Source organism: Scyliorhinus canicula, unplaced genomic scaffold (genome assembly GCF_902713615.1).
Source record: "Scyliorhinus canicula unplaced genomic scaffold, sScyCan1.1, whole genome shotgun sequence".
NCBI classification, from domain to species: Eukaryota; Metazoa; Chordata; class Chondrichthyes; order Carcharhiniformes; family Scyliorhinidae; genus Scyliorhinus; species Scyliorhinus canicula.
In genome coordinates, this window is record NW_024055500.1 from 392,451 (window position 1) to 405,382 (window position 12,932).

General features: G+C 54.1%; 1 protein-coding gene across 1 annotated transcript in view; it reads right to left on the reverse strand.

The window, feature by feature from the left end:
• Nucleotides 1–1,044: 1,044 nt before the first annotated feature.
• LOC119960461 (Y+L amino acid transporter 1-like) overlaps nucleotides 1,045–12,932 on the reverse strand; it is a 14,632-nt gene continuing 2,744 nt past the window's right edge. The window contains exons 3-4 of the mRNA XM_038788181.1: nucleotides 6,724–6,907; nucleotides 1,045–1,933 (exon numbers count right to left, since the gene is read on the reverse strand). Of these exons, the coding sequence (XP_038644109.1) occupies nucleotides 1,836–1,933; nucleotides 6,724–6,907 (282 nt within the window). The 3' untranslated portion in view covers nucleotides 1,045–1,835. The remainder of the gene's footprint in view (nucleotides 1,934–6,723; nucleotides 6,908–12,932) is intronic.

Genomic DNA, 12,932 nt, shown 5'->3' on the forward strand with positions numbered 1-12,932 from the left:
GTGCTGTATTCCCAGTACAGATCCCTGGGGCACGCCACGTCCGATCCGAGAAAGTCTCCGATGCCTCCACCTGCTGTTTCCTGTCAGACCGCACGATCGCTCCAACAGAATGAGCCAGCCTGCTGGGACCGACACCTCTGAGAAATGATATGCGAGGGGGCCTGACCAACATTTTTATTTGTCTCATTGTTAAACCCGCATTTCAAATTATTTGCTGTTGCCTGCTCGATGGTCTGCTGGCAGTGAAGGGCTGGCCTGTTTTGCGCAGGTAACGCAGGGTGGACTGTGTATTCCCGCTGCCGCTATGGCGTTCTCCTCCCGGGTCACAACGCTCCGTCGCGGTTCGGTATACCCGGTCTGGGGAGGGTCATTGGGAGTTCAATTGCACTTGGGCCGAAGTTGGCTCGGCCTGGCGGCGGACGGACATGGTCCCCGGGGGGGGGGGGGGGGGGGGGGGGGGGGGTGTCAGGATGTTCCTCAGTGTCCCAAACGGGACAAACGCCAGAGGGAGGAGTGAGGAGGCTGCAGATATTCTGGGCTTGGCAGGGAGGGAGGGGTTCTTCCCATCCCCGAGTGAGGGGGGGGGGGGCGGAGGGAGTGGAGGCACAAGTCCCTCGCGAGCAAAGCCCCCGCCGGGAGTTGAGCGCGCAGCGGAAGGTGGGATGGAGTTCGTCGGTATTCCTATCATCGGACTTTGCAATTATCTCCCGGCCCCTTCCCGTCTTTTATCTCCAGGAAACCTGGCTCTGGAGTGGGGGGGGGGTGTGGGGGGGGGGGGGGGGGGGTGTGAGGGAAAGGGTGATCTCGAAACCGTCTCTGAGCTTTTGACAGGATTGGGGAGAAAGGAAGAGTGGGGGGGAGGGGGGGTGAAAGAGGGATGGGAAATGGGGGGGTATTGGGAAAAGGGAGAGTAGAGATGGTGGGGAGTGGAAGGGAGGAGGGGATGATGAGAGGAGCAGAGAAGGGAGGAGGGGACGGAGGTGGTGGGGAGAGCTGGGGGGAGTGGAGGAAGCGATGGGGGGATTGGGAGAGGAGGGGAGGAGGAGACGATGAGAGGAGGGAGGTGGAGATGGGAGAGTCTGGGATGAGATGTGAGAAGAGAGAGGGAGAGGAGGGAGGGAGAGCGAGAGATGTGGGGTTGAGCGGCCGGAGGAGAGAAGTGGGGCGAGGCGGCTTCCACCATTTCTCCCCAAGAGTGTGTGGAGTGTGTGGAGAATCTGGGGGAAACCTTCCTCTGAGGGTAATTCGGTTGAGAAAAGTCCGAGGTGGGAGGCCATGTTTAATCGAGAAAGGTGAAGCCGAGGCAGTCGGGAGGGGCTGAATGGCCTCCTCCCGGGGCTCCCGGAACATTCCGGGCTCCAAACGTGACCCGAAAGAAATCTCAATTAGGCCTGAAAGGAAGCAGCCAATCACGTCTTTGCTTCTGCTTAACAGGCTCCTCAACATCAACCGATCCGATTGGGTGCGGAAGAGCGACACGGCCAAGACCCAGCTCCTTCATTGTCTATAGGTGTAAACCGGTGAAGATGGCGGGAGAGGTCAAAGGGCATAGCCGATCCAGTGTAACCGCCTGTAAATTCGACATAACAACAGTGTAAAAAGATTCACGATGCACAGCTCCTAAAAAAAAAAATCAATCCTAATACATTCAAATCCGTCTTTGGTGATTATTTTGTCCGCCCCGTGGCTCGTTGTGTGGCCCAGGGACGAAAGCCTACCCTCTAGGCCTCAGGCACGTTGACACACTTCTGCACAGCTCCACTCGTTGCCAATAATAACCGGGCAAAGTGGGCGGAGGAGGAATCAATGACGCTGGATCTGGTCTGGTTGTTCATTCAGTGCGACTTCGTCTCCTGAACGTTCTGATCGTCCGCAATGTCCATCTCAGTCAGGACACAGTAGCAGATCAACTGAGTGTACCTCGTAAAGTTGGCTGCAGGGGATAGAGAGAGGTAACGGATATTAAATAATCTGTTTGTCACAATCACGTGTCACATTCACTCCCACTATACACTATCCCAATGGACCCAAACCCCTTCCCGTTCACTCCCACTATACACAATCCCAATGGACCCAAACCCCTTCCCGTTCACTCCCACTCTACACAATCCCAATGGACCCAAACCCCTTCCCGTTCACTCCCACTCTACACACTCCCAATGGACCCAAACCCCTTCCCGTTCATTCCCACTGTACACAATCCCAATGGACCCAAACCCCTTCCCGTTCACTCCCACTGTACACAATCCCAATGGGAGACTGGAACTGTACACGGTGCTCCCAGTGTGATACGGAGACCGGGACTGTACACGGAGCACCCTGTGTGATATAGAGACCGGGACTGTACACGGAGCTCCCTGTGTGATACGGAGACCGGGACTGTACACGGAGCTCCCTGTGTGATATAGAGAACTGAGCTGTACACGGTGCTCCCTGTGTGATATAGAGACCGGAACTGTACACGGAGCTCCCTGTGTGATATAGAGACCGGGACTGTACACGGAGCTCCCTGTGTGATATAGAGAACTGAGCTGTACGAGGAGCTCCCAGTGTGATATAGAGACCGGGACTGTACACGGAGCTCCCTGTGTGATATAGAGAACTGAGCTGTACGAGGAGCTCCCAGTGTGATACAGAGACCGGGACTGTACACGGAGCTCCCTGTGTGATATAGAGAACTGAGCTGTACACGGAGCTCCCTGTGTGATATAGAGAACTGAGCTGTACACGGAGCTCCCTGTGTGATATAGAGACCGGAACTGTACACGGAGCTCCCTGTGTGATATAGAGACCGGGACTGTACACGGAGCTCCCTGTGTGATATAGAGACCGGGACTGTACACGGAGCTCCCTGTGTGATATAGAGACCGGGACTGTACACGGAGCTCCCTGTGTGATATAGAGACTGGGACTGTACACGGAGCTCCCTGTGTGATATACAGAACTGAGCTGTACACGGAGCTCCCTGTGTGATACGGAGACCGGAACTGTACACGGTGCTCCCTGTGTGATATAGAGAACTGAGCTGTACACGGAGCACCCTGTGTGATACGGAGACCGGAACTGTACACGGTGCTCCCTGTGTGATATAGAGACCGGAACTGTACACGGAGCTCCCTGTGTGATATAGAGACCGGAACTGTACACTGAGCTCCCTGTGTGATATAGAGACCGGGACTGTACACGGTGCTCCCTGTGTGATATAGACACCGGAACTGTACACGGAGCTCCCTGTGTGATACGGAGACCGGAACTGTACACAGTGCTCCCAGTGTGATATAGAGACCGGGACTGTACACGGAGCTCCCAGTGTGATATAGAGAACTGAGTTGTACACGGAGCTCCCTGTGTGATATAGAGACCGGAACAGTACACGGAGCTCCCTGTGTGATAAAGAGACCGGAACTGTACACGGAGCTCCCTGTGTGATATAGAGAACTGAGCTGTACACGGAGCTCCCTGTGTGATATAGAGACCGGAACTGTACACGGAGCCCCCTGTGTGATATAGAGACTGGAACTGTACACGGAGCTCCCTGTGTGATATAGAGACCGGAACTGTACACGGAGCTCCCAGTGTGATATAGAGAACTGAGCTGTACACGGAGCTCCCTGTGTGATATAGAGACCGGGACTGTACACGCAACTCCCTGTGTGATACGGAGACCGGGACTGTACACGGAGCTCCCTGTATGATATAGAGACCGGGACTGAACACGGTGCTCCCTGTGTGATATAGAGACCGGAACTGTACACGGTGCTCCCTGTGTGATAGAGAGACCGGAACTGTACACGGTGCTCCCAGTGTGATATAGAGAACTGAGCTGTACACGGAGCTCCCTGTGTGATATAGAGACCGGGACTGTACACAGTGCTCCCTGTGTGATATAGAGACCGGAACTGTACACGGAGCTCCCAGTGTGATATAGAGAACTGAGCTGTACACGGAGCTCCCTGTGTGATATAGAGACCGGGACTGTACACGGAGCTCCCTGTGTGATATAGAGAACTGAGCTGTACACGGAGCTCCCAGTGTGATATAGAGAACTGAGCTGTACACTGAGCTCCCTGTGTGATACGGAGACCGGAACTGTACACGGTGCTCCCAGTGTGATATGGAGACCGGAACTGCACACGGTGCTCCCTGTGTGATATAGAGAACTGAGCTGTACACGGTGCTCCCAGTGTGATACGGAGACCGGAACTGTACACAGTGCTCCCAGTGTGATACGGAGACCGGGACTGTAAACGGTGCTCCCAGTGTGATATAGAGACCGGGACTGTACACGGTGCTCCCTGTGTGATATAGAGAACTGAGCTGTACACGGAGCTCCCTGTGTGATATAGAGAACTGAGCTGTACACGGAGCTCCCTGTGTGATATAGAGACCGGGACTGTACACGGAGCTCCCTGTGTGATATAGAGACCGGGACTGTACACGGAGCTCCCTGTGTGATATAGAGAACTGAGCTGTACACGGAGCTCCCTGTGTGATATAGAGACTGGAACTGTACACGGAGCTCCCTGTGTGATATAGAGACCGGGACTGTACACGGAGCTCCCTGTGTGATATAGAGACCGGGACTGTACACTGAGCTCCCTGTGTGATATAGAGACCGGGACTGTACATGGAGCCCCCTGTGTGATATAGAGACCGGAACTGTACACGGAGCTCCCAGTGTGATATAGAGAACTGAGCTGTACACGGAGCTCCCTGTGTCATATAGAGACCGGGACTGTACACGCAGCTCCCTGTGTGATACGGAGACCGGGACTGTACACGGAGCTCCCTGTATGATATAGAGACCGGGACTGAACACGGTGCTCCCTGTGTGATATAGAGACCGGAACTGTACACGGTGCTACCTGTGTGATAGAGAGACCGGAACTGTACACGGTGCTCCCAGTGTGATATAGAGAACTGAGCTGTACACGGAGATCCCTGTGTGATATAGAGACCGGGACTGTACACGGTGCTCCCTGTGTGATATAGAGACCGGAACTGTACACGGAGCTCCCTGTGTGATATAGAGACCGGGACTGTACACGGAGCTCCCTGTGTGATATAGAGAACTGAGCTGTACACGGAGCTCCCTGTGTGATATAGAGAACTGAGCTGTACACGGAGCTCCTTGTGTGATATAGAGACCGGGACTGTACACGGAGCTCCCTGTGTGATACGGAGACCGGGACTGTACACGGAGCTCCCTGTGTGATATAGAGAACTGAGCTGTACACGGAGATCCCAGTGTGATATAGAGAACTGAGCTGTACACGGAGCTCCCTGTGTGACACGGAGACCGGAACTGTACACGGTGCTCCCAGTGTGATATGGAGACCGGAACTGTACACGGTGCTCCCTGTGTGATATAGAGAACTGAGCTGTACACGGAGCTCCCTGTGTGATACGGAGACCGGAACTGTACACGGTGCTACCTGTGTGATAGAGAGACCGGAACTGTACACGGTGCTCCCAGTGTGATATAGAGAACTGAGCTGTACACGGAGATCCCTGTGTGATATAGAGACCGGGACTGTACACGGTGCTCCCTGTGTGATATAGAGACCGGAACTGTACACGGAGCTCCCAGTGTGATATAGAGAACTGAGCTGTACACGGAGCTCCCTGTGTGATATAGAGACCGGGACTGTACACGGAGCTCCCTGTGTGATATAGAGAACTGAGCTGTACACGGAGCTCCCTGTGTGATATAGAGAACTGAACTGTACACGGAGCTCCTTGTGTGATATAGAGACCGGGACTGTACACGGAGCTCCCTGTGTGATACGGAGACCGGGACTGTACACGGAGCTCCCTGTGTGATATAGAGAACTGAGCTGTACACGGAGATCCCAGTGTGATATAGAGAACTGAGCTGTACACGGAGCTCCCTGTGTGACACGGAGACCGGAACTGTACACGGTGCTCCCAGTGTGATATGGAGACCGGAACTGTACACGGTGCTCCCTGTGTGATATAGAGAACTGAGCTGTACACGGAGCTCCCTGTGTGATACGGAGACCGGAACTGTACACGGTGCTCCCAGTGTGATATAGAGACCGGAACTGTACACGGAGCTCCCTGTGTGATATAGAGAACTGAGCTGTACACGGAGCTCCCTGTGTGATATAGAGACCGGGACTGTACACGGAGCTCCCTGTGTGATATAGAGACCGGGACTGTACACGGAGCTCCCTGTGTGATATAGAGACCGGGACTGTACACGGAGCTCCCTGTGTGATATAGAGAACTGAGCTGTACACGGAGCTCCCTGTGTGATATAGAGAACTGAGCTGTACACGGAGCTCCCTGTGTGATATAGAGACCGGGACTGTACACGGATCTCCCTGTGTGATATACAGAACTGAGCTGTACACGGAGCTCCCTGTGTGATATAGAGACCGGGACTGTACATGGAGCTCCCTGTGTGATATAGAGACCGGGACTGTACACGGAGCTCCCTGTGTGATATAGAGACCGGGACTGTACACGGAGCTCCCTGTGTGATATACAGAACTGAGCTGTACACGGAGCTCCCTGTGTGATACGGAGACTGGAACTGTACACGGAGCCCCCTGTGTGATATAGAGACCGGGACTGTACACGGAGCTCCCTGTGTGATATAGAGACCGGAACTGTACACGGTGCTCCCTGTGTGATATAGAGAACTGAGCTGTACACAGTGACGGTGCAGTTTAAATGCAAGCTGCATTATTTTCTTACCTAATAGTGTGCGTAGGAACTTTGGCCTCTTGTGTTCGGGCAGGTGGACCCCCAGCAGGTAGAATGGCACCCCAGACAGGGCGATGCCTACGCCAATCAGGGAGTTGATGGTGTCGCTGTAGAGGGGCACTGCCACCAGGAAGATGGTGCAGAGGCAGAAGACGATGGGGAAAAAGATGCTGAGCTGTGGGAGGAAGCAGAAAAACCGGGAAACGTGAGGGACGGTCAGGTCTGTGGTGGAAATTATAATACAGACAAATTCCTCGAGGTTCGATTTAAGGAAATTTATTTACACAGATATATTTGCAGAGAGTGTTCCGGCTGCATAGCCATTCCACAACACTCTGAGATTCAATTGAAGAATGCAGATCTTTATAGTCTGAAATATCAGCTTGAAGTAACCAGCCATTTTTATATTAAATAGACCTTGGAAAGTACGGAAGATGAAATACGTAGTACGTATGTTCTTGTTCTTGGCTAAAAACAACTCGAGTACACATTTTGTTATCGTTCGGAGGACAATGTGTTTTCATAATAAGGCCGAGCCCAGAATATTAAGCAGTATTTCATTTATGTTACCTGACCTACTTATTTTAGTCCAAAAGCAGTGTTGAACTACGCTCAATCATTTCCCAGCATACTTCTAAGTTGGCAACTCGTTAATTTCCCTTCCACAAGGTCGAATCGCTGCGGTGCTTAAAAGGGAGGTCAGTGTTTTCGAGATTTCTCTACCCAGTTCGCACCCAATGAGGTCCACTCCTCTCCAAATTGTGGCCCAGATGAGGCGATTTTTAAAATGTTATTCATTTATGGGATGTCGGAGCGGCTGGCTGGGCTAGCATTTATTGCCACTTCGCGAACTGCCCTCCATTTCGAAAGGCATTTGAGAGTCAACCACATCGCTGCGTGGGTCTGGGGTCACAAGTCGGCCAGACCGGGTAAGGACGGCAGATTTCCACCTCTGTACAGGTCCACAGGTCACTGAAAGGGGCAACACGGGTGTAGAAGGTAGTCAAGAAGGCATACGGCATGCTTGCCTTCATTGGCCGGGGCGTTGAGTATAAGAATTGGCAAGTCATGTTGCAGCTGTATAGAACCTTAGTTAGGCCACACTTGGGAGTATAGTGTTCAATTCTGGGCGCCACACTACCAGAAGGATGTGGAGGATTTAGAGAGGGTGCAGAAGAGATTTACCAGGATGTTGCCTGGTATGGAGGGCATTAGCTATGAGGTGAGGTTGAATAAACTCGGTTTGTTCTCACTGGAGCGACGGAGGTTGAGGGGCGACCTGATAGAGGTCTACAAAATTATGAGGGGCGTAGACAGAGTGGATAGTCAGAGGCTTTTCCCCAGGGGAGAGGGGTCAATTACTAGGGGGCATAGGTTTAAGGTGCGAGGGGCAAGGTTTAGAGGAGATGTACGAGGCAGGTTTTTTTACACAGAGGGTAGTGGGTGCCTGGAACTCGCTGCCGGAGGAGGTGGTGGAAGTAGGGACGATAGTGATGTTTAAGGGGCATCTTGACAAATACATGAATAGAATGGGAATAGAGGGATACGGGATCCCGGAAGTGTGGAAGATTTTAGTTTATACGGGCAGCATGGTTGGCACAGGGTTGGAGGGCCGAAGGACCTGTTCCTGTTCTGTACCTTTCTTTGTTCTTTGTTCTAAAGGACATTAGAGAGCAAACAAGGCCTGGGTTGAAGCTCGCATCTCCAAAGGTGGCATTTCCCAGCAGCGTGGCGCTCTCTGGGGCCTGGAATATAGGACTCGAGTCTCTGGAAGGGTCTTTGGGCATTATCCCCGCTTGTCTCCTTGCACAGAAATTTCCTTGCAAACTCCCTCTCCGGCAACCCCACTGAGGAGATCCCAGCATCCTCTGGGAACGTCAGTTCGCACAGCATCTTTGACCATGGCCAAAATATCCCATCATGCCTCACAGGAGCTGGTCACCAAACAGAATTGGGCCCTGAGCCTCATGAGGTGCCGTTTGGGGTCGGAGGTCAAAAGCTGGGTCAAAGAGGGAGGTCTCAAGGAGCAGCTTAAAGGAGGGGAGAGAGAGAGAGAGAGGGGTGGAGAGGTTTACGGAAGGAATGAGGAAGCTTGCGACCCCCACCAGATAACTGAAGGCAGGGCCGCCAATGGTGGGGCGATGGGTATTGGGGGATGCAAGGGGGGCTGGAATTGAAGGGGGGCAGAATTGGAGATTTTGAGGAGGACTGGAGGAGGTTGCAGAGATAGGGAGGGTTGTAGGGACTGGAGGAGGTTGCAGAGATAGGGAGGGTTGTAGGGGGCTGGAGGAGGTTACAGAGATAGGGAGGGGTGTAGGTGCTGGAGGAGGTTGCAGAGATAGAGAGGGTTGTAGGGACTGGAGGAGGTTGCAGAGATAGAGAGGGTTGTAGGGACTGGAGGAGGTCACAGAGATAGGGAGGGTGTAGGGGCTGGAGGAGGCTGCAGAGATAGGGAGGGTTGTAGGGGCTGGAGGAGGTTACGGAGATGGGGAGGGTTGTAGGAGCTGGAGGAGGTTATGGAGATAGGGAGGGGTGTAGGTGGCTGGAGGAGGTTACATAGATAGGGAGGGTTGTAGGAGCTGGAGGAGGTTACAGAGATAGGGATGGTTGTAGGAGCTGGAGGAGGTTACAGAGATAGGGAGGGGTGTAGGGGCTGGAGAAGGTTACAGAGATAGGGAGGGGTGTAGGGGGCTGGAGGAGGTTACAGAGATAGGGAGGGGTGTAGGGGGCTGGAGGGGGTTACAGAGATAGGGAGTGTTGTCGGGGCTGGAGGAGGTTACAGAGATAGGGAGGGGTGTAGGGGCTGGAGGAGGTTACAGAGATAGGGAGGGATGTAGGAGCTGGAGGAGGTTACAGAGAGAGGGAGGGTTGTAGGGGCTGGAGGAGGTTACGGAGATAGGGAGGGGTGTCGGGGCTGGAGGAGGTTACAGAGATAGGGAGGGTTGTAGGGGCTGGAGGAGGTTACAGAGATAGGGAGGGTTGTAGGGGGCTGGAGGGGGTTACAGAGATAGGGAGGGGTGTCGGGGCTGGAGCAGGTTACGGAGATAGGGAGGGGTGTAGGGGGCTGGAGGAGGTTACAGAGATAGGGAGGGCTGTAGGGGCTGGAGGAGGTTACGGAGATAGGGAGGGGTGTAGGGGCTGGAGGAGGTTACAGAGATAGGGAGGGGTGTAGGGGCTGGAGGAGGTTACAGAGATAGGGAGGGTTGTCGGGGCTGGAGGAGGTTAAAGATAGGGAGGGTTGTAGGGGCTGGAGGAGGTTACAGAGATAGGGAGGGTTGTAGGGGCTGGAGGAGATTACAGAGATAGGGAGAGATGTAGGGGCTGGAGGAGGTTACAGAGATAGGGAGGGTTGTAGGGGCTGGAGGAGGTTACAGAGATAGGGAGGGATGGAGGAGCTGGAGGAGGTTACAGAGATAGGGAGGGTTGTAGGGGCTGGAGGTTACAGAGATAGGGAGGGATGTAGGGGCTGGAGGAGGTTACAGAGATAGGGAGGGTTGTAGGGGCTGGAGGACGTTACAGAGATAGGGAGGGGTGTAGGTGGCTGGAGGAGGTTACAGAGATAGGGAGGGGTGTAGGGGGTTGGAGGAGGTTACAGAGATAGGGAGGGGTGTAGGAGCTGGAGGAGGTTACAGAGATAGGGAGGGATGTAGGGGCTGGAGGGGGTTACAGAGAGAGGGAGGGTTGTAGGGGCTGGAGGAGGTTACAGAGATAGGGAGGGATGTAGGAGCTGGAGGAGGTTACAGAGATAGGGAGGGTTGTAGGGGCTGGAGGAGGTTACAGAGATAGGGAGGGTTGTAGGGGCTGGAGGAGGTTACAGTGATAGGGAGGGGTGTAGGAGCTGGAGGAGGTTACAGGGATAGGGAGGGGTGTAGGTGGCTGGAGGAGGTTACAGTGATAGGGAGGGTTGTAGGGACTGGAGGAGGTTACAGAGATAGGGAGGGATGTAGGAGCTGGAGGAGGTTACAGTGATAGGGAGGGGTGTAGGAGCTGGAGGAGGTTACAGGGATAGTGAGGATCATATCGCTTGGAGTCAGTTACACTGATTGGGAGACCGGTTTGATGAAGGGATTTGAAAACAAGAATAAGAATTGTAAAATTGAGGCCGTGTCTGGAGCCAATGCCTGTGAAAACACCGAGGGGAAACCGGAGCACCCGGAGGAAACCCACGCACACACGGGGAGGACGTGCAGACTCCGCACAGACAGTGACCCAAGCTGGGAATCGAACCTGGGATCCTGGAGCTGTGAGGCAATTGTGCTAACCACTGTGCTACCGTGCCGCATCGCTGTTCTCCACCTTCCTCGCTTTGAATATATGTTCCCGGGACAGTGCGGGCATGCTTCGAGGTGTAAACGCCTTAATCCCGTTAATACACTCCCCGGGAAAGTGACTGCCTGCTAAACCAGCCAGTGGGAAATCGCTTCGGTTTGATTCTCCCCTGCATCACCACCTCCGACCAGCTGGTGGCAGCAGCGAGCCAACCGGCAAAGGCCAAGGGGGTCAAAGGGCGACGCAACCAAAATCCCCTCCACCGCCCATCCCAATGCTCGCACGGCTGGCGAGGAAGTGGGCGACGTTGGACTTCCAGCCCAGAAACGGGCCGTTGGGCCTTGGGATGGGGCAGTCCCTGGCTAGGGACGGGCGGTAAATGCTGGGCGCATCCCACGAACGAATCATTCTTTTTTTCAAAATTCCGACTTCTCCGAAGTCTTCCCATCCTTGCGTCCCAACAAGGAGCAGGAGGCCACTCCGCCCCTCAAAGCCATTGGATAAGATCGTGCCCAATTGGATTGTCACCTCAACCCCACATTCCCGTCTCACACCCCCCCCCCCCCCCCCCCCCGGTAACCTTTCGCGCCCCCTCCCCCTCGTTAATCAATAACCGCCTCAGGATCGTTACAGTTTCTCCTCTCTCTCCTCCATACCCCAGTGGGTACCAACCTCAGATACTGAAGCAGCCCGTCTCCAAATGCAGCAAGACCTGGACAATATCCAGGCTTGGGGCTGACAATCGGCAAGTTACATCCGTGCCACACAAGCCCCAGGCAATGACCACGGTTGCATTGTGGATAGCACAATCGCTTCACAGCTCCAGGGTCCCAGGTTCGATTCCGGCTTGGGTCACTATCTGTGCGGAGTCTGCACGTCCTCCCCGTGTGTGCGTGGGTTTCCTCCGGGTACTCCGGTTTCCTCTCACTGTCCAAAGATGTGCAGGTTAGGTGGATTGGCCGAGATAAATTGCCCTTAGTGTCCAAAATTGCCCTTAGTGTTGGGTGGGGTTACTGGGTTATGGGGACAGGGTGGAGGTGTTGACCTTGGGTAGGGTGCTCTTTCCAAGAGCCGGTGCAGACTCGATGGGCCGAATGACCTCCTTCTACACTGTAAATTCTAAGTGTATCTCCTACCAGAGAGGATCTAACCCTCGCCCCTTGACCATTCAATGGCGTTACCATCGCTGAATCCCCCACAATAGGGACAGCCGTGTAACTCACCAAGGCTCCTCAGGCAGCACCTTCCAAACCCACGCCCACCACCATCTAGAAGGACAAGGGCAGCAGATACCTGGGAACCCCACCCCCTGGAGGCTCCCCCTCCCAGTCACGCCCCACCCTGACTGGGAAACATATCGGCCGTTCCTTAACCGTCGCTGGGGAAACTCTCTCCCTAACAGCACAGTGGGAGTACCTACACCCGAAGGACTGCAGCAGCTCAAGAAGGCGGCTCACCACCCACCCCCTGATGGGGCAACAAGGGATGGGCGATAAATGTTGGGCTGAACCAGCCACGCCCACGTAGGTAGAGAATAGATAGAGAAATACAGCACAGAACAGGCCCTTCGGCCCTCGATGTTGGGCCGAACTTTTGTCCGAGGTTAATCATAGATGATAGAATTTTGGACACTAATTTATCGTGGCCAATCCACCCAACCTGCACGTTTGGACTGTGGGAGGAAACCGGAGCACCCGGAGGAAACCCACGCACACACGGGTAGGATGTTGTACATGGTCCTCCCAATGTGATCGGCCATGGCCTCATTCAATGGCGGGATAGGCTGGAGGGCCAATGGCCTCCTCCACTTCCTTTCTTCCCACAATTCCAGATTCCAATGCACATCCTACTGGTGAGTATAGAGATGCTCGACTGGCTTATTGATGGTGGTTGGGATAAAAAGCACTCCCAGTCTTTGCAGTTGGGAATAA